We start from the raw sequence: 27,769 nt of genomic DNA on the forward strand, positions 1-27,769 counted from the left end.
AGCAACACAGTGATCACATGCATCTACACATGATCACCAGCTCTGTTGCCATAGTGGTGCACTCCCCAGGTATAGGACGCTGCTACGGCAATGTTGTGGCAAAATTTAACCGTGCACTAGGCGCACAGTGCAGTAACCACCTGTACTGTGCCATGCTTTAGTACTTCCTTTTGGAAGTAACCAAAGCAACGTTCCCATATGGCGATGTGTAGACATGCCCTCCACTACCAAAATATTTCACCCTCCTTATACTGGTATAAGTCAGGAGTACTTCCCTGACATCACTGGAGTGAAAGCATAAAACAAGCACAAGTAAGAAGAAAATCAGGCTCTATATGTTTCAGATTATCTGGAACACATATTATTTCCTTCATGTGTTTGTGCTTCTTTTGGACCACTGTGTATGATTTCAATCATATTCAAAGTTTCTCTTAATTCAGTATGCTATTCATATTTCATCAAAATGCAGTTTATTCTCACTTCTATATCATTAATGATAGTGTTCCATGGGATCAGATCTAAGAGTTGTATGATCCTTGCAGTATCCCTACAGTAGTCATCCATGAAAGGTGATTTGGATGCACAATACCTAATCCTTTGCCTTTACCTTTTGATTCCAATACAGTTTTCAAGTACTGTTCTAGACACATCAAAGTGTACAACGAAGTCTTTTAAATATAAAAATGCTCTGTCTACTGCAGCGGTTCTCATTCATTTTCAAAGTACCCCTCATTTGACTCAGGGCAGCCCTCAGAAAAGGTGAACTCTCAGCTTCCCCTCATTTTTTGACTACAGGAAAATACTAGTAGCACTTCTGTTGTGAAGAACTCAAAAAGACCATAACTGGTTAACATATTTTGGACAATCTGGATTCCAATTTGAAATCTCTGGTTTTAGCTTGTGAATCACATGCAGAAGATTCACACCTAACAATGCTAATGTTGCACAGCACCCTTAAAATGATCTTGCAGTACCTACCCAGAGCAGTTGGCTCCAGCCCCACTGCATGGGGTCTAATGGCCAGTGAGGTGAGGCCATGGCAGAGTGGATGGGCAAAGTGGCCAGAGGGCAACTGGGGTTGTATCAGCTCTCGTTTGCCCTCCTGCTGCCAATCGCTACATCCACTGGGGCTCAAAGGTCCTGGATTCTGTGACAGGCCACTCCCCCCAGCTGTATTGGTAATCAATGGGTCAGATTGAGTGACTCCACAGGTTGGAGACAGCCTGTGGGCCATATGTTTAACAGCCCTGCTCTTGGTGAGCAGGGATGTTTAACTTCAGCTTCCCCTTTATTTCTTCCTCTTCGTAGTTTTTTCTAGCCATCCCTTTTCCTTACCAGGTATTAAGCATCTCTGAGAACACTAGTAGTTATGTTTTAACTAAGGAGCTTTAAATAGTCCCTATGAAGCCACATTGACCACCTGTCCTTTATATTCTTCTCTGGACAAATAGCACATAATCATGTCTAAATTAATATGGTGGTTAGGATTCCTCAGCGTTAGTGAGACTTTATATTTAATTAACACTGTTAGGTAACTATAGGACCTCATGTCTATTTCTACTCTCCTCCTCCTCTACCATATAGTCATCATCCCCCACACGTGTATTTCAAATAAACAACCACGCAGTTCTTGGAACAGTTTTGATTTTCAGTCATGCTCAGATTTGTTCCTGCCTCTAGAATCTAATTAGGATGTTGCCATCTCTCTTCTTGGTCTTTTAATCATTTTGTGCTTATTTAGGAATCTTTTTTCCAATTACATATATAGTGCTACATTCTGGATGCTCGGGGGTTTCAAATTCATATACGAGTCTCAGCTGGCAATCTGCATATGTCCATTAGCTTGAATGGTGATTTCCACCAGGAAAATCAGGATTGGGCACATGTATTTATGACAGGTAGGGCAGGTCACACCACCTATTATGATCATTGCCTGATACTTTAGATTATAAGATCCTGTTTTAAGTTGCTTAGATTTTATCAACTTAAAAAGTTTAGGCAGAATTTTTTAATTCTGACCCTCAGGCTGAATGTTTCACTGTGTTTCAAACAAAAAGGTTCATTATTCCTAAGAATGAGATCCAAGAAAGAATGTGTTTTGTCCACGTTTAAAAAAATTCTTCATGTTTACAGTGGATGTGTCTACATGAGACACTACTGCGCAGTGGTTACTGCACATTTATTTAGTACTTGTATAAGCAAGCACTAAATAAATGTGGGGTAACCAGAGTTACTGCACAATAGTACCCGTGAACACCTTTTTAGTGACACTACTGTGCAGTAGCCTAATAATACTGTGCAGTATTAGCACTGTTTATTCTGTGATGCACTGCTGTGCAATATTAAGGACTGCACAGTTATTATCTCTTGTAGACGTGCTCACTGTAGATCATCTTTATGTCAGTGTGAAAAAGGACATCAGAGACTGGGTAAAATCAGAGAAGCAAGGAAGCAGAAGCTAGGACTGGACCAGAGCAGAGGGCAGGAGCAGGTATGAGTGTGGGAGTTAATAGGAACAGGAGTAGAGGAGCATGAGATGTGAGAAATAGGAACTGGAAAGCATATCATAAATAAGAAGGGGGATCACAGGAGGAGAAAGAAAGGCTTTTTAATTAGAAATGTTATAAATGGTGTTCTGGATAACTGTGCATACTCTCAGCACCTTTGTATCTAGGCAAATAACTTGAACCAAAATATTCACAACTCACCAGTAATCATGTGTCCATCGTTTGCTGGATGCCAGTACAAGACAACTGGGGCCAGATTTGCTGAAGTGCCACACACACAACTGTAATTCAAGTGAATTAGAGCCATGGATTTGGGCTGTTTTGGCTGATTTGGCTTGGAACACGAAACATTTCTTTAAAAATAAAAAAATAAAAATTGGAGTCTGGCAGGGGAAATACCATGACCAAGGTAATGCAATTAAAATGGCACTATGTAGTGGAGGGTGTACCCTTGTGTGTTTGCAGACAGGACTCCCTACGAGAGCCTCATAGTTAGCTTCCCACTGTCCAGCTTCCATTGGGAGGATCTTGGCTACACACCAACTTTATGGAAATGGGAGATTCCTTCCCAGCTTCCTCCTGTGGCCATATGGCTGAGGGCAAGCAAAACCTGGAGCCATCTGTACCCCAAGCCCCAGGTTTGGGCCTGCATGTAGGATGCCAGCCAAAGCTTTGGAAGTATCTGAAGTCCCAGGCTGAAGAGACTGGTGTGGTGGATACTTGCTGGTAGTAGGGCCACATATGGTTCTTGAACGATTCAAAGGATTTGGAACTAATCTGGCTAATTTGGCCTGGGACACAAAAACATTTCCTTAAAAAAAAAAAAAAGAATTTGACTCAGGTTTTAAATACAAAACATGCAATAAAAAGTGAAGGTTTCTAAAGAATCATGTCCTCGGTGTCCCACATTGATGTCAGGAGATCACCATGACGTGGGCAGTCAGAGTCACCAAATCAGTGATTCTCAACTGGGAATGCCATAAGATCCTTTTAAGGGGTTGCTGCACAATATTAGCACTGTTAAGTATGCAAACACCTACACGTTTCTTTGGGTAAACCTGATATCTTTTAGTAGACCAACTAAAATAGTTGGAAAAATTCCTTCAAAGAATTTTTGCCACAAGCCAAGTCCTAGGAGCCAAAGGTATTTAAGGTAGAGAAGTGTCTGTCCTGTTAAGTAACCTGCTGAGCACTGAAAGAGCTAGTGCTTATAGTCGGGACCTACTTAAATCACGGCAAAAGTGCACTGCACACTGACCCCTTTAATCTTGCACTTTTTGCCTTGTCCCTTCCCCACACCACTAATTGCTGGAGAGGCCCTGTCAGCCCCGCTGTTCACCATTTGCTGCTGATCAGCTGGGAGGCAAAAACCACAGCAAATTTAACACTGTCATTTTTGCCTCCCAGCTGATCATAGCAGGGCTGACAGGGCCCCTGTGCCAATCAGCAGTGCAGGGGTGCATGGCAAAAAGAACAAGATTAAAGGAGGCGCTGTGCAGTACACTTCCACCGGAATTTTGGTAGCTCCCTACTTATAAGCAGGGAATTATAAATATAATTCCCTACTTATAAATATTTTATAGCTACTTATAGCTATACCTATGCAGATAACTAGATCCGGCTGGAAGTGATTAGCCCACTGGCTTCAGGCCCACTCAGGGAGCTACCCAGCCACTCAGCTGTGCTGACTCCAGACAATTGTGTGTCTACAATTAGTGGGCACTTTTTCCAGTATTGCAAAATCTCTGTGCCTTAGGGCCATGTTGCACAAGACACTTAGCATGTGTTATTTGTACTTACAACTCCAGTGTCCATGTATACAAACAGGGTAACACCGTGTTAAGTGTGCTCATATCATACCATACTGTAGCAAAATTAAGCCTTTTCCAGCTAGGAGTATCTCCAGATCATATTCAATAACACATGTTGAGGTAACGTTGGACTGCCCCACAGAGATACTATGAACAACTGCAGCACAAGGACCACACGGGAGTCTCCAACTGGCTCTGATACCACTCCAGGGCTGAAACCAAAAATCAGTTGATTTTTGCTCCCAACCCTGGGATTGCACTAGAGTCTCCATTTGGGTCTGGTGTGGTCCTGGAGCTGAGACTGAAAATCAGCTGACTGTCAGCCTCAGCCCAAAGACTACACCAGAGCTGCTTTAGTGCTGCCCCTGCTGCTTGTCCCTACTGGTGCTCTGGGACCAGAGCTGGTTTGATTGTTGGGACTGCCCTGGGACTGCACTGGTGCCATTGCCCATGCCTCCCTCCATCCATTGCCAGCAGTAGAGACCAAGCTTGGGAGATCATAGTAAGTATTACTATGTGACTGCTCAAAATCTGTTCTAACTTGTGTTAATAATATGAAGATAAAAAGGCCACCTTTTCTCATCAGGGTATTGGGAAGATAAATTCATTAATGTTTGTGAAGCATTCAGATGATGCCATGACATGAACACCGTAGTATCATCCATCAGACATGAGTAGTAATGTTTTGAATCCAAAGTGATGTCTGTTAAACAATGTCCCCCTCCCCCCCGCAGTGCAAATAACTGTGAATTAACTGAATGAGGTCAGGGTCCTGTGGAAATACAAGAACTTGAGGCATGTAGCCAATTTGGAGCTTACACTTTGACTCTTTTGACACACAAATATGCACAGAAGGACTGCTCAGGGTTCTAAAATACAATTAATCTTCCCTTAGCAGCCCACTCCATATACAACCTAGAAATTGATAAACATACCTGTATACCTTTTGCCTGCCTCTGTATCCACCTCATTGCAAAGAGTTCGTCTGGTCTGGGTAGAGTGTTGAAGCTTCTTTTCAGAATCATGGAGGCTTTATTTTTTTCCCAATAAAGCCAATTTGCTGACTCTGACTTTTACTGATTCCGCTCTTAATTAAAAAACCCTTTTACAGAAGCAGCATTGACTCTTCCTCTCTTTTCTAAAAGTGTCAAGTGATTTTTAAAACCTTCTCCAGTTTGTCCTCTTGCTTTGTCACCTGTCCCTCCTTTTGGGGCATTTTCCACTCTTCATTTCCTTCAGGCCCTTTTCAAACTTATTCTTTCAGTTAATATTGTTATATGTGGACCCCAGACTGTCACAGACAGCATTAACACTGGTATTTCCTAACTTTTGAGTGCTTGACTTCTCAACATCTTTTTAAAGATTTTTTAAACATGGGTATTTTGGATGTGGTACATCTGCAAAGTGCATCCTCCAAGAAAAGTGCTAATAGGGTATGAAGAAAGACCGTCAAGTCAAATTAGCACTACAAGTGATTCACTGCAGGCAATATATAGATGCAGGGCAGACCTCATAATTAAACACTGCTCAGCAGAACTCCTTCTTCCTCCTCCTCCTCCTCTTCTTTCTTCTTTTGTTTTTCCCCTACATGTTAAAAGAAGATTTTACAAATTTTAATTTAAAAAAGGTGTTGATTATATTTCCAGCTAGAGTGAGCATTGTTTAAATAACAGCAATTCACACCGTCTCATTTCTAACCATGGATAGAATGCATACTGCATGTACTAGATTGCAAATACAGTATGAATTTTCTCCAGCAGCCACTTAGGCAATTGCAACTTCGTTTTACCCTGGGGAGATTTGTGTGCCTAGCCACTTGCTTCAGGTTATATTCCCTTTAAATGGAAGTGAGGTTGGCAGTGCTGTTAATATGCACTTCTAAATATTTTGGCCATTCCATGTGTGGCTTTCCTCTAATTATTGGTCATTGTATGGAACAAGTGACAAATGGCCCAATGAAAACCTTTTAGATCACAGGATATATAATCATTAGGAAAAGAAACAACCAGAGTCATAATAACGAGCTTCTTTTCCAGCACCAATCAGAGGGAGATTTTCACCCATTTCTGACATCTAGTAGAAAAAAATAACAGTGCTTCAACATCTATGAAACCAGATTGCCATGCTGAAATGTCCTAGATTCCTTTAAGAAAAGCTGTACTTTCAATGTATTATATTGTGATTTATTAATGATTTTGTTAAGAATTCTGATTAATTTATTTCCAATTTTGAAAAAGAAACATTGGTGGAATTGTTTTTCAGTTTCATTTGTTAGAATTCTCTCAAAATAATTGTCATTTCTAAGCAAACCAGTGCTTTGCATAATGAAACATACTAACTCACTTCTTCAAAAAGTTAGTTTTTGCATTTTCCATTCATATTTTTAGTTCATTATATATTTTTGTAGAGATTGTATACCACTTGGTACCAACTATTTATCACCTTATCTATTATCCACATGGGGAAAAAAACAGGACCTTAGCAAAAGTTTTCCAAATGTATGCAGTGCTGTTTTGTGTAAGCATTTTTTTTCAGAGTAATTGGGCTTATTTTCTGGAGACCTCCTAAGGCTAGTGTATCACCCACTGAAATTGTGTTTGAAAACCTCAGCACAGATTTCACACTAGATATCTGGGAAAAAAAATCCCACCTCCCGGGGATCTGACCTCATTGGATCTGAGCATCCAGTTTTATTGGATATCTATAAGTTAAAATATTTCTTCAGTTTACATCTTTATAACTCTTCCCCATTAGTAAAAGATGGTACCGTGGACTACCTTTTTAATAATGAACCTGTCTTTAAAAAAGCAGAGACCTGATTCTGATATGACTTTGGGTGAGGTCTTGCAAAAAGTGAAATATATGTCTAACTTCATTATAAGTACGGTCAGCTGTCTGTAGGATTATTAAGTCTCATGCAATAGAAATTAGAAACAAAGCAGTTGATTTCAGTGATGCTTTACCAGTGAAAAAATGGTATATGTATGAAAAGAATCAGCCCACTGGTGTCCAGGTGAAGTTACTATTTTTAGATGGCTGCTGAGCAGCAAGATAACACAATAAAGGTGTTTATGCATGTAACCAATTTGAGCTAGATTGATTTCTTTCATGACGTGTTAAAACAATAAGACTGTCACCACAAACTTAGGAAAAAATATATTGGTTGCCGTAAAGAGTATTTTACTAGGACCTTAGTAGTCTGAAATCAAATGTCAACTTGAAATAACACCTTGCCTTCTCTTTGATAGGTGCAAGTGTAACCTTCATGCCACTAGCTGTAAAGAAGAAAACAAAAAATTGTTTTGTGAATGTGAGCATAACACTACAGGCCCGGACTGTGGGAAATGCAAGAAGAATTATCAGGGCCAACCTTGGAGCCCTGGCTCATATCTGCCTATACCTAAAGGCACAGCCAATATCTGTGAGTAGTTTTAGGCTCCATATTTCATTATAGCTATAATTCTGTTTCTCAGTGTGCATGGGGAAAATAGTATTAGCTAAATTTTGTCACCTATATATTACCCAGTTTGTGAAGCAAATGTCAGGTCTATAATTTGATGGAGAGGTAATTATGGTGGTTAATTGCAAGTGTATGTTAAACTCTGCTCTCGTGTGCATATAAGAAACTCCCCATGAGACTGTGTGTTTGCATCGTAGGTCAAAATTTGGCCACCTATAATTAAATAAAGTGCTATATTTCTCTCTCCTTAACACACTGCAAGTCTTTGTTGCATGTCCTTCATGTCCTCCAGTAATATTCATATGAATGAAATATCCATTATAGACATGTCCAAGGTTAAGACAGCCTCAGTGAAAACTGGAAAAAATTCTTCCCCAAACATATAAAATATAACAAAACTGCAAATGTTCTTGTATTCTGTTTTTTCTAAATATAAAAGATATTTTTCATAAAGACTATTCATCAAGTAATTGGATATGGACATAGAAACAATAAGATTCATAACCCATAGCCATATTAAATATGGAGGCCACAGTAAAACACCCTTAACCCATTGGGAACCATTCCCTAAATTACCAAAGAGGGATGTTTCACTGCAGATTCCAGCTGATCAGTAATGACTGTGGACTCTTTTGAACTGAGTACAGAGAGCAGTGCAATGCTCCCATCACACGTACTTGGGCCTACACCTACACAGATTTGCAGAAGTTTAGGGCTGGAAGGGATATGAGGTCATTATGTCCAGCCACCCTGCTTTGGGCGGGAAAGACTGCTGGGGTCAAATAACCCCAGCAAGGTGTGCATCCAGTCTCCTTTTGAAGATCTCCAGGGTAGGTGCCTGCACCCCCCCCACCCCAGGAATCTATTCCAGAGTCTGGTCACATGAACTGTAAAGAAGTTTTTCCTTATACCCAGTCTTAAACCTTCTTCTAGGGAGTTTATGACCACTGTTCCTGGTTTTCCCCTGAGGCGCTTTGGTAAATAATTGTTCACCTAGTCCCTGATGCTCTCCCCTGATATATTTGTAAGCTGCCACCATATCCCCTGGAAGTCTTCTCATTTCTTGGCAGGACAGCCCCTTATCTGACAGTCTTTCCTTGTACGGCTTGCTCTTCAGGCCTCTAATCATACGAGTGGCTTTGCTCTGGACTCTCTCAAGCTTCTCCACATACTTCTTGAAGTGTGGCATCCAGAACTGGACTCAGTACTCCAGCTGCAGCCTCACCAATGCCGAGTAGAGTGGGAAAATAACTTCCTTAGTTTTGCTTGAGATGTGTCAGTTGATGCATGCTAGTGGATTGTTTGCTCGCTAACTGTAGCATCACACTGGTGGCTCATATTCATTTTATGGTCAATTATAACCCCAAGGTCCCTTTCGGACATGGTGCTAGCTAGCATAACACCACCGAATCTGTAAGTTTGTTGCAGATTTTTCCCCCCCCCAGAGGGAGCATTTTACAATTCTCAGTGCTAAAAAGCATCTGGTTCTGGTCTGCCCATCTGACTAACCTATCTAGGTCCCCTTGGATCATTGGCCTACCCTGATGTGTGGCTGCCCTTCCCCAAAGCTTAGTGTCATCGGCAAACTTTGCCAGTGTGCTTTTCACCCCCACATCCAGATCATACATCAGGGACCTTGGCTGAAAGGCTGGAACTACCAGTGTGTTCCCTCACCCCTACACCGCTATTAAGATGAATTTGGGAGAGCTATATGATGTGTAAGACATGGAAGCATATGTTCAGTGTTGCCTATGCTCAGGTAGCCTCCTGCATTAAAGGACCCTTTAACTCACTAATTGCAGTGGAATCAGTGAACCAAACTTGCAGCCATGTAATTTAGCCCCTTAGAAGCAAAATTCATGAGATGCCAGATGAAATTAAAAAAGTCTAAGCCACAGTTTGTCAATTTTGCTACATGGGAGAGATCACTCCCAAACACCAAGCAAAACTTGGTAATCAGCCGGGCATCTGACATGGTAAAAGGTCCAAGAGCTCTGATGGTGGTTAAAGGTGAGGGCTGGAACAGAGTCCAACTAACTGTGCACTGACATCATTAGCCAACAGAAGTCACCCTGCCCATTGGCAAATAAGAACCAATCTGCTACCTCTTTGTGACCCAGCTGTCCAGTGGCAGCAGGAATGGAAAACAAAAGCTTCATTGCCTTGATCCCAGTTCCAGTGCACAGGGAGTGTCAAGGGAGGAGGGAGAAACAATGAGAAGAAACGTGGAAAGCGTATGGAATATTGTCTCACTGCTCCTGCTTGGTTCTCCCCTTGATCTAGAGGAAATACCCCCACTGCCTCTGGACCAACAGACACAACCCACAAAGACACAAAGTGATAAAGAAATTTTAGGTTAAAGAGATTAGAAAGTACAAGTTCAAACCCAGGCTTTGTGAATTAAGGGCAATGTAATGTGGGATTTTATGGATGATAATGGAGGAGTCTGAAGATGTTAACACAGATCCTTTACCAGTTTTCTGTGTCACTTGTAACCATAGAACCTTGTTGATTTCTGTGATGTAGTAAAAGTGTTAAAGAAAGCAGAACATGGCCTGTTGTGTCTGTATGCTTCAAGCTAACTCTTAGCTCAAAACTGATATAAGTGCCAGTGAAAAATATCTATTCACCAATACAATACACCTTTAGAACATGCATACTCCTGCTGTCTGATTGATGCCCCTGAGAGCCATGCATGCTGACTGTGGGTGGGATATGGCCCTAAGGATGCAAAACTGAAAAGAGGGGCATGAAAGCAAGAAGGACAGGCACCTATTCTCCCATTCAGCAGGCATGACATATATAACAACTCATATTCTTCCCAATTTGAATAACACACCTAAATCCCTATGAGGAAAAGAAATGAGCATGATGAGACTAAGTCATCAAACCTTTTCAATGGAACTTATTAGCTGCTTTAAAAAAAAGTCTGGAGTTTGTCCTGATTAAAAGCAAAAAGCTGGTTTTAGAATATTAGAATATAACCATTCACTGAAAAGTTATTTAGAAAAAAACAGGGTTATATACTGCAGCTGAATGAAAAGTTTAAAATCCTGCAGCAGTGTGCAATGCTTAGAATGTTATCTAACACTTCAAAGCAGCAGCTGTGAGGAATCAGAACTCAAAAATGAATATCACAGGAAGCAGGACCTTATCAAGTTAAATGTGAGAGTAATAGACTAAGTAACAAACCGTGAAGTGTGGGGGCATGAAATTATGATAAAATTCCTACGAGGCAGAAAAAAATGAACCTTCAAAAAGAGGAGGAAAAACACTTTGTAAGAATATTCACTTTTTCCCCTGTTATAAAAAAAAAGACAGTCTAGCTCATAGAATTAATACTTTAAAGCTGTGTTCAGCAAAAATTTCAGATTCACAGTTTTTGGTCAGTTTCTACAGGTTTCATTCAGCTCCCCAGCTCTAACCAAAGGTCACTGTTCTTGAGCTTGGAAAATAAGCTGCATCAGAATGGCTCTCTCTGTACCTATATGTCACTTAAAATATGCCATTTTACATCAATTCAGCAAATGCCAATTAAACCATATTCTGTGAAAATATATGGTTCCATCAGAATAAAAATGCAATGCAAAATCACTTTTGGATCACTTTTACTGGAAACTTATTTTAAAAAAGAAGAGTCAAATGGCCCCATTACAATATATTCATCAGAAATGGTTTTGGTTTTGTTTTGTTTTCATTGTAATATGCCTTCATTAGGCCTTTTTCATCATGTATTATTACATGCCATCATACAAAAGACAAAATCTGTATGGAACATCAAAACATGTCCTTAATTTTAAAAAAATCAAAATGTTTTTTGAAATTTTCCTACAGAGCTTTTTCAAAGTACTTGTTTTTCACTCAGATTGAAAAGGAAGCCAAATCTCAATATCTCTAAATCTTTTACAAAGCAGGACTTCTGTCTTCTCTATTATCCTTCTGCTGACCACTCCTAGCTAATCACAAGTTAGGAGACATTTTCAGACTTGAAACTTAATAGATTAGTCTATACTACGCATGGCCTAAGTTTTGGAATAAATGATCATCTATGCCAGGGGTGCTCAACCCTTGGTCAGTGGGCCAGATCTGACCTACCAAGCCTTATACAGGCTGTGGACTCCCCAGTGGTCCAGTCATTTGGCAGCAGGGGAGTAGTGGCAGGATTAATTGCTGTTCCCGTACTCCCAAATTTCTGGACCGCTGGGAAGTCCCACAGAGCAGATAGTGTGCTCCTCTGCATGAGATTACTCCAGTGAGCTGCTGGATCTGGGGCATGGGATCATGATGGTGCTTGGGGATGGCAAGCATGCAGCTGTATTTGGTTTGGCATACAGCCAGATCCAGGCACACGGGGTTAGGTCAGCATGCTGGATCATACCCACGGCCCAACCCCGCATCCTCACGCTATGCAGGATTAGGCCCGTTGACCAACCTCATGTCACTTATGTGGCCTACGGGGCTGCAGGGTTAGGTACTATTGTTCCAGACATTCACTGTTCTCAATCACAGAGATTTTTCCTGACTGAATAATATTCTTCCACCCCCAATTTTGTTTGCTCCTTGTGAAAGAGCATGACATACTCTGCATACTAGAATGACTGATAAGTCTATTTAACTCTATATTTAGCTACTGCTTTGGGTACATCATATTGACTCTTTTGTGATTAACTTTGTCTACTGATGCTAGCAAATGCAATGGGCTTTTTTTTTTTAGCATGTTTTGACAATCCAAGTGATTTTACTAGATTTTCCAAGTACCTGCTACAGGACAGTTTCTCTTTAGCAGCCACATCTGTACAGCAGCCTTTAGTCTTTCTCCCGCTTTTAAGTTTTCTTGCACTTAAGTGGTTACAACTTTATTCTGTTGAATAGCAGCATTAAAGATGACACCAGGCTCCTCTCCATCAAAACTTATTCTTACTCCCTCAGTTGCATGCAGAGCCAATAATCTGTGTCAAAAATGCTAGGCACTTAGAATTTCTCATCTTCCAAAAACTTCCAGCCTTTCTCCCAAGCCATAATCTGACACAAAACAAGGAACTGAAACAAGTTTCTTTCACTGGCAACAGGAGCCAAGCTATTGAGAAAATTCCTTGTGCAGTGGGGTTCCCACTGACAATATAGCCTGAATTTAATACTGACTTAATCTTCCGCTGCAAGGGAAAAGATTATGAAGCATGACAGTGGCACAGCTGTCACAGAGAGGGGATCTGGCAGAAGACATGGCACTTGAAGTATTATGCTGATTCCCCATCCAAACTCATCTGTGTTTGTACTTGTGTCCATGAAAATGTGATGATACAGAGACATCTTGAAGGACTGATGTGAGTGAAGGTGGCCAAGAGTTTATATGATAGCAGGCTTTCTAGGCAGGATTTTAAATCTTGATTGTGTGTGACTATAATTAACAAGAGATCTTATTCCTGTTCTTTGTCAAAGCTCAGTTACCTTCAATGAGACAGTTTCATGGTAGAGACTGTAACTTGAAAAATTGCTTGAGGCCCGTGGTGACTCAGATGACTGGAAGTAGCTTACTGAACGGAGCTTAGTTCCAGCAGTGATGATCTAACTTTTATGGCATGATGCTAACAAAAAGGACAGGACAGTTCTGCTTCAGTGTTGTTCCAGGATCCCTCTGATGGATTCTTAGTAAAGAGGGTAAAGTGAACAAGTGAAGCAGCAATGCTTCCTGTTGTCCTCACTATATATGGCTTATTAAATTTGGCTAGCTAAGACTTGAAGCAGGTGCTAAGTCACAAAAAAGATATTGGAAAGAAGCTATGACACTCCAAAATTTGGTGGAAAAAAATGAAACTTACGGCACACTTGAGCTGGGACATTCAAGGAGTAAGATATTTCAGGATTATCTGCAATTGGTAAACTGTCTCCTTTCCTCCTGTGTGTCAACTTTAGGGGGTGATAAAAGGTTCCAGATTCACACTGGAAAAACCAATGCACTATAAGTAACAATTGCTATTGTTAAAAAGTGTTATTTGCAAAATTATTCTCATGCACTGTGCCCTCTTCAACAACCCTTTACAATTGTTTTTGTTGGTTATAATGACATCTACTGGTGGGAGACAGACTGCTTCTACTCCCTGATTGGCTTCAAACGAACTTATATCCACAGGGCAAAATGAAATGAACACAACTTTGCTACAGAAATTAAACAACAAAGTAAGAAAGGAAGTGACTTGCACAAATAATGGAGTCCCAACTTTTTTTCTTTTTGTGTTCTCCGTATTTCAAAATGTGTTACCCAATCAAAACGTCAATGAAATATTTTCTCTTTTTTCAAATGGAAAGGGGAGGGGAGCAGAGATGGAGAATATCTGAACAAATCACATCTAACTATTCTGTCAGGCATTAAAAAGAAATGTCAGTCTTTCTAAAAGCAAGCAAATGCAGTATCTACAGGAGTTCTAGGACTCATTCATAGGAATATAAGGCCATGTTTCCTAAGAACCTTGTCTTTCACAGCATGTAAACCTCTGGTTGAATTCAAGTTTGGAAACACATGAAAAATTTATCCCTGTGATCATAACAATCATTCCCTTTCAAGGATTAAAAGAGGCCAGGCTCTTACAGCACCTCAGGATTTTCAATCACTGTGAAATTTGTAGCTTCTAAAATTGATGCTGAGGTTATGATGCTACAATCATACCTCAAGAGAGGATTTGCAAAGAGAAAAAAGATTCAACGCCAGGTCACGCTGTCATGCTGCAGCATAGCATCAGATGTAGAATTTGACTATGTCAAACTGACTCCTTCCTACAGAATATAGATCTGAATTTAGTTCACGTTTAGGATTTAAAACATTCAGTGTGGAAGGTTCCAGTTAAAGTAAAGCATCCTTTAAGATAAAAGCTCTGATATATAGTTATGATCAGCAATTAATATTGACCCATCTTTAGAGTACATTATTTGTTGACTGATAATCATTTGATGCTACAAACTTAGTATGAATGACAGTCTGCCACAGAATTCTAACACCCATTTTCTTTGTTATCTGATTTCAAGAAAAAATAAAGAGTTTTTTGTATCTTAAAAATAATTGTTAACAGATAAACAGCTCATGTATTAATAATGATAAATAAAGAATTCCAAGTTAGATGCATCAAAACCTTTAACAGAAAAAAACCTGGAGTTTTCCTTTCTCCAATATTGTGTGTCTGTGTACATACGTGAATCTGCATACAGCCTAAGTGTCCTATCTTATAGGAATTTGGGGTTTACAGTTACCTCTTCAGAGATGAATGATAGTGAAAGCAAACAGACATACAGGCATTGCAAAAGTTTCTACACATAATTACTTTTTACTTTTACTTTTACAAAGAGCGCAAAAGATGTACAGACCCAGATTTTTTAAAAAAGATAAAATCATGCAGGAAATTCTATGCCTCCACATTCTTATCATCACTCCAGGACATCCTCAGGACTGTCCATAAACCTTCCTGTATAGTAGGGTTGTGCAGAGCTTCGGTCCCTGATTCAATTTGATGGCTGAACCTCTGATTCTGACTCAAATCAGGAGACCCTTTAATCTCTCTGAGTTGAATCAGAACCCCCCAAATAGATTCAGAAAGATTTGGATATAGACACAGCTTTAAATGTTTTTTCCACATACCTCTAGGTAGCAGGAACTCATGACTGCTGCAATGCTGGGACGGATGGAGTGTCCCACAGGAGCGCAGAGGGCTGCCCAACACGCTTGACAGCAGACCTGGAAGTGGACCAGAAGCACTCTCGGTCCACTTCCAGGTCCACTGGGGAGCCCCTCCAATGTTCCCCCTGCTCAGTGACTGGTGCCTCCTGGGTCTGGGGAGGCACCCAGGGTCCCCCTGTGGCCAATCACTGAGCCAGGAGTGTGAAGGGGGATCCTCCTGTGTGCTCCCCAGTGGACCCAGAAGTGGACCATAAATACTTACAGTCCACTTTTGGGTTCACCCCGGAGCATGCGGTGCCCCTCCCCCCGGTGGGATGCTCCATCTGCCCCAGCATTGCAGCATTCATGAGCCACGCCCAGTACCTCGACGTATGTAGAAAAGACTTTTAAAACTGAGTCTGTGGCTGAATCACTGATTCTCCGAATCAGCATCGAATCTTCAGATATGGATTTGTCAGAATCGAATCAAGGACAGCGATCTGAATCAACTAATGGAATCACTGTCCCTGATTCCAGCTGAATCTGAATCAAATGCAGCCCTTTTCGCACACCCCTATTGTGTAGCTCATGGTTTCTTCTCTGAATCACAGAGGCTGTCCCTCTGTGAATTTGGTTGATCCTGAAGCGTGTGGCACAAACCTCTGTTTCTGTTCCTCTCTCTTGCGCAAAGCTTCCTCTTCCTTGATTTGTCCTTCAAGTTCAAGTCCTACTAACACTTGCCTCCTTTGTTTTGTTTCTGAACATCTATGAATCAAATCCTTCCCTGTCACTGCAGTGGTAGGGTACTGGTGATTTTGGTTATTCTTTGGGTAAATGATTATTTGCAAACAAAGGAGGTGGGACTTGATGGGCTAGAGCTGCAGTCAGCAACCTATGGCGAATGGGCCAGATTTGGCCTATGGCTTTGGGACTTAAGTGGCATTCAGCAGCAGGAGGCTTCAGCTGTGGGAGCTCTGCCCATGCCACCACAAGAAGAAGTGGCAGCTGCAGGAGCTCTTCTTGTGCTGCTGTTAGGAGAAGCAGTGGCCTCAGGAGTTCTCCCTCTACCACAGGAAAGAAGCATGGCAGTGGTGGCCAGTCCCACCTCTGACAGGAGCAGGGTCATTCTGGCCAACAACTGAAAAGACTGACTGACAGCCACTGGCTCAGGGGGCCTCTTCCAGTCCTTTGCTCTGAGGAAATTCCATTTCTCCAAAATCTACTTTTCTGCAGAGAAATTGAAGAAAACTTTTATCTCCCATGCCCACACTTCAGCCTTCCCATTGCTATTCGCTAGTTGACAGCCTTTAACAACTGTCCGTAGGTCAGAGGTGGGCAATCATTTGGGACTGCAGGCCATGTAGGCAGTTCTGGAGAGCTGTCGCGGACTGGTCTCCCCCCCGCATCAGTACCACCCCTGCATCAGCACTTGCTTTCCCGCCAAAAGTCTAGAGCCCATGCACCTTGCGGCTCCTCCCTGCCACCACCGCCAGCACCCAGCAGCAGCTGAGCACACAGCCCCAGCCTTTACCCAGCTGCAGACTCGCCCCAGCCAGAACAGATCAGCCAGTACCCATGCACACAGCCCCGACCCCAGCCTACCCCACACCTGCTCTGGACCACCCACCCACACTGAGCGGTGGCAGAAGTGGCAGCAGCTGGGCAGAAGCTGCTGCTAAGCAGTGTGGGGAAAGTGGCTGCTTCCCCCTGTCTGCTACCAGGCCCTTCTTGCTGTGGCTGCGCAGAGTCCATGCCTGGGCTGCCCTGCGGTTCCTCTCCACTGTCACCGCTGCTCTGCTGGGTGGCCTGGAGGTGGCAGTGATGGTGGGGGAGTGGAGATGCAGGGCACGGGCTCCAGGCAGCTGCAACAAGAAGGGCCTGGCAGTAGCAAGGTGGAGGTGGCCGCTTTTCCTCCACACCTAGCAGCAGCTTCTGCCCAGCAGCTGCCGCTGCTCAGCATGAACAGGCCAGTCCAGAGCAGGCACAGGGTGGGCCAGGGTCAGGGTTGTGTGCCGGGGTTCCAGGTGGTCCAGAGCTGGTCCACTCTGGCTGGGGCAAGTCCAGAGCGGGCACAGGGCAGGATGGCATTGGGGCTGTGCATACAGGTCCCCACCAGTACTATGGGGCTTGGGCTGGCAGTGGTGGCCTGGGCTGCCTAGCAATGCAGTCCAGCCACAGAGCCTCCCCAGCCCTGCTGCGCTCCCTGGGGGCGGCAGGACATGCCACAAGCCGGATGGCTCCTGGGCCAGATGGGACTGAGGGACCCAGCACAGGCTGCACAAATTTCCTCCACAGACTACATTTTGCCCTCTCCTGCTCTAGATGTATAGGCCCCATTTGCTCATTCTTTAGCACTTAGAAACAGTGACAGTACACAATAAAAGAGAGGCATAGGACGTAAAAATACAGGCAGTTTATAAAATCAAAATGGAATTCATAAATTGTATATAACTTACAAAGTGTCACATTGATAGAAAAACTCTTTATGGAAATAGCTTCTGAAATAGAACTGGAATACAACCTAACAAGATTAATACAAAGTCCTTCAGGCAAGCAGTCGCCTTATTTTAGTTACTCATCCCTGCCTGAAAAACGTTCATCATTATTTTTCATTGAGACATTTAAGGTACAGTAAAGGAAAAGGAGTACAAACTTGTGAGAAAACCTCTTCCTGTGATACATCTTGTCCAAAAGAGAATGAAAGCTTCTTATATAATAGGAATTAATGTATCATTTCACAATGTGAGTATGAGAATATGTTACCTGAATCGTACCTATTATCTGTATTATCCTTGTGTGTCTACACAAAAAATAAAGCCTGTTAATTTAAAACACAATTGCACTGACACAAAAACGGAAATATGTATTATTGGAACTTACCTAAAAATAGGATTAGAAGTTGAATGCCTTTCAACTTTGGTAAAGAGTGGTAGAGAATGGTGAAGAATTCTATCATAGTTAATCCATTCACCAGAAAATATGACAGAAGTAGAATAATCATGTTTTACTGTCTCTAAAAATGTGATTGTAATTTTTTCCTAAAACTTTGGATTCTTTTTTAGTTGTTCATACTAATTGCATGATTCTGAAATTTTGAAAAAAATGGCTAGACCTTCCTTTGAATATCAGTTTATTCTCAGCAGGGGTAACATTAGATTTTATCCTAAATATTGCTTAGCATTGGAATCTTCATGGTCTTGGGTGCCTTCTGTGCACCTTGCAGGATTGAACACTTAAGAGTTTCCAAATAATATATGGGGACCTTGTGGGAACAATTCTCACTTGTCCTCAATAAAACATGACATATAACTGATGCAGGGAGTCACAAAGGAACTGTTTATGATTCCCAATCCTGTAGCTAGCTTGGCATTGCCCTAGCTCTGACATAATTTAGAGCAGCCTCTAAGGACACATTCTTCCTTCTAGCTATATTCCTAAACCAGATTGCAGTGGGTGGAATGTTTTCAGCTATGTCAGCTTTTCACTTTACATCAGGCTTGCACACTGGCAGAATCCCTGGCTGACCCTAGTAGGCCTTGATCCTGCCAGCGCAAAAAGTTTAGTATGGGGCCATGGAAGAAGACATATGTATGTTCCATATTGCATAGTAGGTTACTAACTAATATATGATAACCAAAAGAATTCTCACAATATTGGTCTTGATTCACCAATTCTTGCTTACTGAATAGTGCCTATCCTTGCACTGACTTTAGCTTGAGTAATAGCAGAATTAGTTTCTCTGATTTAGGTAGGTCTTCAAGAAAGAATTTGAAATAAGCACAGCCAGTGTCTAATGAAACAGACTGATTTCCACCGCATAAAACCATGCCTTCAAAAGTTAATGAAATTTATAAAAAGTAACCTTTTTTAAATGAGATTATGTGCATATCCATTATTTAAATACACACCAACAGTGTGGCGGCTTGCAGACATGGAAAAAAACCCTTGCTTTACAGGAAGAAATACTGTGTTAGTTCAACCTGGCACTGCAACATCTATATAGATAAGGCACTTCAGTGAGGTGTTTTGACACTTTATCTAATAGCTGATCCAATCAGCAATTAGATAAAAGCACCCAAAAAGTCCCACTAAAGTGCCCAGTCTATACAGATGCTACAGAGCTAGGTCAAAGTAACACCTTGCCTCTTCTGGGCATATGCGGGGCTCAGCACAGGAGCACGCTGAATTTAAAGTAAAGCACATTTTTGTTTTGTTTTCATGTCTGTAATTTTGTGGTTTTAACCCAGGGAACCAGGAATAGTCCCACTAACATATTTCACTTTAGCAAAACAAAAGGGGGAAAGATTACATTTCAGGGAGTATTGTATATCCATATTTTCTAAGTGCAGACACATCCTCGACTGATTTTCCCACCCTAATTCTACTTGAGAATTAAAGTGAAAGCAGGCAAATCAATGAGGGGTATGATCAATATGAGTGACCTAATGTGTTATATTATTTTGTTCAATTAAAGTTCTTTTAGACAGCTTAATCTAGATAACTGACAGTTGAAAGAGAAACACAAATCTAATAAAGCATCAACTCATGTTCTGTACTGAAGCAGCTAGCACTGCACCTATCCCCATGTTAAAATATTTTCTTCAACGTGTATAACGTACGCATACTCTGCATTTGTTATTCAAATTATGAAGTTTAGGCTTCTGGCATAATACCTAAAATGCTATTAGTCTGTTAACTCCATCTTAAATAGTAACCCAGACACACACATAGGGAATTAATGGTGCCACAAAAGGGAAACCAGCCATAAAAATATTACCCAAAATATGCTTAATATTTTTGTGGGTGGTTTCCGTCACACCTTAAACAGAATGTGCAGCACGGTTTTGGACCACAAAGACCCCTGGGGCGAGTGTTGGCCCCAGTGGCTGACAATCAGTTGATTTGGGGCTTAAATCAGCCACTTGTCAGCTGGCTCCGGGGACCGCACCAGGGCTGGTTCAAACACTAGTGGAGTCCCAGAGCCAGCCATCAGTCATGACTTTCAACTCAACAGTGCCAAGGATTCTGTAATCATGATCCTGGACTCCCCCTGCACTGGCACATAAGCACTGGGCTCCCCCTGCATTGGCACATGTGGGATCTGATCTCCGATATTCCAAAATTTTGTTAGAAGCCTTAATGAATGTGTGGTTGAAATACAGAACTGTTCTGAACAACCCCATGAAATTAGGAGAAAAGGGAAAAAAGCTGTTCAGTTGGCCAAAAATATTCAATGTCATTATTTTAAAAAATAAATATGCCCTAAAATTCTGTGAAATCTTATAAAAAGAGCTGAAGAGCTCTTGAATTAGAAAGAAAAGATCTGAGCATGTATTGGTAAGTTCTTGGTTCTAACTTCTTGCTGATATTGTATTCTGAAGAGTATAAGAACATACTTTCCAGAATATTTGATATAACACTACAGGTTTTCATAACACTACAGGTTTTCAGTTATTTTCAATAAACAGCTAACAGCCCTCTTTATTTTCTTTCTCTACAGGTATTCCCAGTATTTCCAGTATTGGTAGTAAGTAATTAAAACTGGATCCGGAATAGTTTTGTTTGGTTGTTGCACTTCTCAGTTCTGTTTTCCTATGATCCATTTCTGCCATAGAAAACGTTTCACTGAAATGTACTTTGCAGTGAAGAGGACTATTTTATTGACTTTCCTGTGCTACATTTCCATATTAAGTGATTAAACAGAAGACGTTATGCAGCTCATGACAGCACATCTGACTGCAGACATGGATATCCTGATCAGTTCTGATCAGCAAATGAAAGTCTTACAAATTAGAGAATCAGGGTGACATTAAGCTGAAAAATATTTGCCAAGTATGTTTTTCAAAACCCCGAATGTTGTTAGTTACTGAGAAGTGCAGTACCATTATGTGCTTATATTCAAATAAGTAAACAAGAACAGAAAACATATCAATTTTTATATATATATCCATTTTTATATTTATATATATATATATGATCTATTGAATATTATGATGCCATTGGAATCTTTTCAGTGGGCCTCAGAATTGGGTTTTATGGAGCAGAAAAACAGAACTATATTCTTTTTTTAAAAGAATTGGTTATTTTAGAACCCCCGACAAAACATTAAATAAAACTCAAACTGTCATTTTATGAACTTAGGTATTATTTTTAAAAAGAACAATATAGGAAGTAGGAAGAAAAATAATAGCATGGTCTTTGAGTCAAAACACCCTACAGCTGAGAAATGCGCAGTCCTGGAATGACAGCTGATTAGAAACAATGCACAGAAGTAGAAAATGTAGCATGCTGTTTTTGGGTGAGAGAATGTTCCCCATGGTCTCTGCTTTACTGACTTTAACTGCAGGTTCAGTGGTACATAGCACTATCACAGTTTAAACAGTGGTGAAAGATTTGCAACACCTGATATCCAGCTGAAAAGCAGTACTTTTGACAATTTGAATAAAACAACTGTCTTGCTTCTTATAAATGCATGGTCAGGTCTTTCAATTTATAAATCAGCTCAGTTTACTTAAGCTCATGAATAGACTTAGGCACTGATTTGTTAAGCTCTAAGCAGCATCAAAACTAGCCTCTTTGTAAATGAGAATAGCATTTCACGTCCATTTAGCTACCAGCTTAATGCTATAGCGTGTGTTTTGCAGCCTTAAAAGCAAAACAACATCAGTGATAACAACTTGCAAATGAAAGCCTTCAGTTTTAATAGTCTAATTTTTCTGCTTTAGTATCTCCCTCGACATTTGCCTAACTGCAAATGCACAGTGATATGCTACTTTCTAAACCTTGACAATTGCATTTACACATATACTTTATACTCAAAAAAGAATATTAAATGAAAGCCAGTAAAGAGCGACTATTGAAACTATTGTTCTCTGAAATGCTACTATTATAACTAAGAAATGGATAAATGGGAAAATAGCTCTTTGGAGTTTGTTTGTGCTATGGTTTGTCAGTACTCTATTGCATGGACTATACAATTGTAATTTTCACTTTACACTCCATAAAACCCTCGCCACATTAACCATCTCTGAGCATCAGCAGATGTTGGCCTTTGAATACTTAATAGGGAAACTCAAATACTTTCAATCAATGGTGACCTGAAAGGATGCATTGTTGACCTCTTTGAATGTTTGTAAATTTCTACACTGAAGTGATTGATATCATTCCCCCATTAACAATTGACAAAAGTCTGTTTAGCATCCCTTGGAAAATCCAATACCTTTTGCAAGTCTATGCATTGTCTGGTACAAACTCCTTTGGGGCAGGGTTAAAAAATATCCCAGTCCTTGAGGAAAGAACAGAGTATGAATACTGACTTGTGAATACAAGCAAGAGATAATGACTATGCTGCTTGCCCCTTCCCCCACCCTCTTTTTTTTTTTTTTTTTTTTTAAGTAGCTGGGGGAAAAAGTTGCAGTTCACTGGCACAATTTTCTAAAGTTTTTTTGTATACAATAGAAATAGCAGAATTGTCTTTACACAATAGAGTTCTATTGACTCCTCTTGGTCATATTCTATTGTAACTATATTTTAGCAGAATTATAATCAATATATAAAAGCAAATGATGAATTAGTTGCGGCTGCTTTAATGGATTCTGCATGATTTCTTCTTTTGTCTCTGCTAATACAGTGTTTGTGTTCATATCAGTAGAGTTCTTACCCCATCTGGGGACAAGAAATTATTCTGAAGTGCTGCAATTTTTTGCCTGCTAGTGAACACTGAGCTGGAGGCATGGTCTTTTGTATGCTTCAAGCTTTTCTCAGTTTAGTATGAAAAAAATGAACACTAAACTGCCAGCATACAAAGAAGATGCTATTGCAACAGGTGTCCATGTAACACCCAGAAGACTCTTACGATCAAAGCATGCCCAAAGAAAAATAATATATACATACATTTACGTGTTTACATATATGTATAATTCTTTATTCTTTTTGATCTCAAAGGATCTTTTATTAAAGCAGCACATCATTAAAGTTCAAACACAAAGAAAGAATGGTCATTAAGTAAACATCCTTTCTGATCATCTACCAAAAAAAATAAAATAAATTAAACTAGAGCTTTCCCATTAAGGTCATTTGTACCTGCTGTTGTCTGTCAATTAAACGATAGGTTCTTTGATCATTTCCAGCCTACTTGATTCCAGTGCTGCTCTTTTCAGCATTTTTCAGACATGTCTGGAAAAATACTGGGGAAATTGCTAGCAATTAATGAGTCCCAAAACAATTTTGATATTATGTAGATTTTATAATTAGTTATGCTTTCAACTTGTATGTTGATATTGTATAAAATACATTACTTTATAGTAATTGTGCTGGTGTTTTAGGTGAATAAATCAGGATGTACATTACTGTGAACAGGTATCAAAAGTTATTAGTGTTTTCTTGTATACTTTATTAAAAAAATAATCTTCTAACCTATATCTTCTGATTTATTCCTGTAAAGCACAATTTCACTGATTGTGCTAAACAGTTTGTTATAAAGGGTATAATTAGATATGAGATAGTATTGATGTGAGGTGCAAATAGCTTTGTGTGGGTGATTATCACCTCTGACAGCCTGTTGGTGGGAGATGAGTCAGAGTTTAGAGAGAGACCCATATATTGAGGTGCAAGATGCTATTGAGATAATCAGATGGTATTTGTGTTTTACTTTGAACTTACTTATTTTGTGTCAATTTCAAACAAACAGAAGTCTCTCTTAGAATAATAAATAATGCAAACACAGAAGTAAAAAAAATACTATTGTTGCACTGCCATACTATTAATATGTAGGTCTCAACTTCAAAAGATTCAGTAGGTGTTTTTCAGTGTTGCTAGTAGTGTCAGGCTGAGCAGTTTTTTAGTTGTCTCATAAGCTCCTTAGAGAAGTTTGAACACGATGAATCTGTTTCCCATGGTCTTTTCTCAAAAAACTCAAATTTCTATTTTCCTGTTATTTACACCTCTGCACATTACAGGTCTGAGCCTGCAGCAACGAAGTTACTGCATGTTTTGTCCTTAACTGTAGCCACTGCAAAAGCGAGCTGTCTATACTGCCAAATTCTCACAATGACTGGACACAAGCAATACCCACTTACCTCAACAGGATATATAGTTTCATTCCCAAGTTCAGAATTTGGCCTTTGTTTATTAATCTCTCTCTAAAGTGATTTAAGTTAACCTATTACTGTATAAAAAAAAACTTTCCTAGGAACATAAAATATCCTTCCAATTAGTGTCTGAGATGATTTCGCTCCTTGAAAACTGTTAATATCATCTTGAGCCTGTATAGATGTTGTTTTCAGCAACATACACAGGTTCAGTTTTGGTGTGATGCAAACCTGAATCATGATTAGAATACCAGGTTTAATTATTTTCTCAGCAAAAGTGATTATTAATTACCTGTAATATCAAGATAAACAGTATTTGTCCACCACCACACTTTGTTTTAGTATTTTTTTAAATCTGAAAATAAATGTATTTGGACTTTCCCTTTACCTAATCAAGTTTTCTATTTATTCATATAAATAGAAATACATATATATATTACATTATGTTTTCTATAATATATTCAATATATTTATATTTGATATAATATTATGTATTAAAACATATAATAAAATCACTGTGCTAGGAAAACATTCTGATAAATTATGCAGAATATTACAGTAACCTGAACTCCTAATCTGGAAGAAAATGTAATATCCCATGTAACAAGTTTTTATACCATTTCATCACAAATGTACTTCAACTAGAATTTTACATTTTTTACAACCTTCAGCACTTCCTGAAATGAATGAGTTGTGAGACTGAGCTAGCCTTTTAGTTCTGAAGGTGAAGATGTCTGGTTAGTGTGACACATTTACCTTCTACCAGCATTGCAGAAGGTAAAATTAATTACCAGAATTAATCTTTTCATAAGATCCACCAATTTTAACAAATATGAAAAGTTATTTCCCCCAGTTAGTTAAATGCAGCCAGTGGCATTTTAATATTGTTCCTCATCTACTGTTTTGATGAACAGTCTTCATCACCAGCTACTTTTGAAACTACCTTGTCAGTAAGATTCCTTTGGCAGCACTTTTTACCTGACTACAGCATAAGAGGGAATTGCGTTCTTGATTTTGTTTTAATTGCTAATGAGACATAAGATATCAAATGATAGGACACTGGAGAAAGTATGAGAAAGTCAGCAAACATTTAAGCTATGTCATAGTAGCTATTCAGTGCTGCTTGTCCTGGCAATTTCAACTACAGTTCCTCAGAAAATTTATACCTTTGGGTCCAGAGCCCCAAATATGTTAAGTACTTTTGAAGATCTGGATCAACATGGCTAAAAGAGAATGAAATGTATTCTACACCCCTCTAACACTATATTCCTGCCATTTTTATTCCCCTTCTCCTTGTATCTTTAGTGGATCCCATGGAGTATAGGAGAGGTTGTAGCTTGATGCCCAGAAGCTTGTCCAATGGCTCTCCCTACCTTAGAGTTGGTCCAGTAAAAACTATCACAAAAAAATCCTTTCCTACATTTCCTGGACCATCACAGCTACAACAATCAAGCCAACTTGCTGACTTTTGAGTAAGATCCCTAGTGCACAGTGAGATCCTTATGCTTCTGCATCAAGTAAACAGCACAATCTGAAGCCCCTGACACACATGACATTTAAGATGTGGTTAACTGGTTAATCTCATCTAAATAGTCACCTGGCCACAAGTTCTTCATGTGAGTAAAGACATGATAAAACCAGAAATAAGCAGCAAAGTTATAATGCAAATATGTGTTATAACTTGGTCACTGGTTCCTATCTTGCCTTTAATTGAATGTGTGGCCCGTGCTTCCAGCCTCCAGAGGATACTCCCATGTGCTCCTGAAGCTGGAGGCACTGGTCACCTGATATGGGCTCCCACGTGAGGGAGCACAATGAGCTCCCCTAGCTGGGGGCCTGGATCAGCTGACAGAGATCCCAGCTTCAGGGGCACAGCGACCCTCTGATGGGACGCCCAGTTGTAGGGGTAACCATGCACCCCTCAGCTGGAACCCCATCAGTGATCAGAGCTCCCAGCCATGGGGTGCACCATGTAATCCCCAGGCCCATCAGCTAGTCAGGTGTCTCAGGGGCACATCAGTGATCGGAGCTCCCGACCATGTAGGCATACCATGGGCTCCCGCAGCTGGGAACTCCATTAGCTGGTTGGAGCTTCCAGCCCTGGGAGCAAAGGTTGCTGATACTTCCAAGCACATGTAAAAGTGCCTTTGATACTAAATCAGTTTTAACAGCTCTTTAATGGAATAGTAAGAAAATATGAAAACAGAATATTTCCCTTCTCCACTGGGAAGTTCTTTCCCTAAAAAAAGTATTTGACTACTCTGTACTCATATAATTACTCACTAGTGGAGATAGTAAATAGGTCATCATGTTTCTTTAGTTTAAAGGACCTTCCAGTCTGCTTGTTAAAAACAGTGGGTTTTTAAGACAACCCCACAGGAAGATCACTGGGTTCTTTTTAAGATACTGATAAAAAAAGATGTCTGGCTTGTTCCGTCTTTTTGTATGAGAATAAACGGCTAAAAAAATCACTAATCCCAATCAAATTTCCACCAACAGTTGCAAAAACTGTTATAACTGGCAGGCAAAATAAAAAACATCTTAGCTCTACCTTTATGCCAAAGTCCCATACTTTTTACAAAGGAACAGGTATGAAAATTTTACTTTAACTAAAAAAAGAAGTTCAGCTAGTCATGGCAAACATTTTTTTAAATAGTAATTTTTATATTAATATTTTCTTAAATATCAATTTTTAGACTATATTAAACAAAATGGGATATTTGGTCTCATTTTATGGAAATTCCTGCCTTTTTTTTACTAGACTCTATTGTGCTATTAATGAACCTGTAATACAGTCAAAATCATCCCAAAAGTAAGCTTGTATGTAGTAATCATATCATAGCTTAACAAGATAAATATAATGAAAAAGAAATATTGTACTTTTAATAGTATGCTCCCAGGGAGTGGTGAGGAAATATCACCTGATCAAATTATGCTCATTCATCGTAGCAGTTCTTATGCAAATATTGCACTGACTTCAATAGGAATGACATAACTTTATTCTTTTTAATTACATCAGCAGCAAGGAACCCCAGCCTTGATCAAGATCTAGTTATTCTAGACACACATGAAGAGATAGTCCATGTACTGTATATTCTTGCAGTCTAAATCAGTAATTCTCAACCAAAGTGTTGTGGCACCCTGGGGTGCTATGAGATCCTTTTAAGGGTGCTATACAATATTAGCACTATTTGTTAGGTGTGCAAACACCTACTACACATGACTCACAAGACAAACCCAGAGATTTAAAATAGGCA

The 27,769-nt window shown here is 40.0% G+C and overlaps 1 protein-coding gene across 7 annotated transcripts in view; it reads left to right on the top strand.

The window, feature by feature from the left end:
• Window positions 1–27,769, top strand: part of NTNG1 (netrin G1) — a 287,091-nt gene that overhangs the window by 199,168 nt on the left and 60,154 nt on the right. For all 7 annotated transcript variants that reach the window (XM_019530655.1, XM_019530651.1, XM_019530649.1 and 4 more), the window contains exons 4-5: window positions 7,567–7,739; window positions 20,924–20,950. In XM_019530655.1, the coding sequence (XP_019386200.1) occupies window positions 7,567–7,739; window positions 20,924–20,950 (200 nt within the window). The remainder of the gene's footprint in view (window positions 1–7,566; window positions 7,740–20,923; window positions 20,951–27,769) is intronic.

The sequence above is a fragment of the Crocodylus porosus genome, unplaced genomic scaffold (assembly GCF_001723895.1).
Source record: "Crocodylus porosus isolate Cpor-Errol unplaced genomic scaffold, CroPor_comp1, whole genome shotgun sequence".
Classification (NCBI taxonomy): domain Eukaryota; kingdom Metazoa; phylum Chordata; order Crocodylia; family Crocodylidae; genus Crocodylus; species Crocodylus porosus.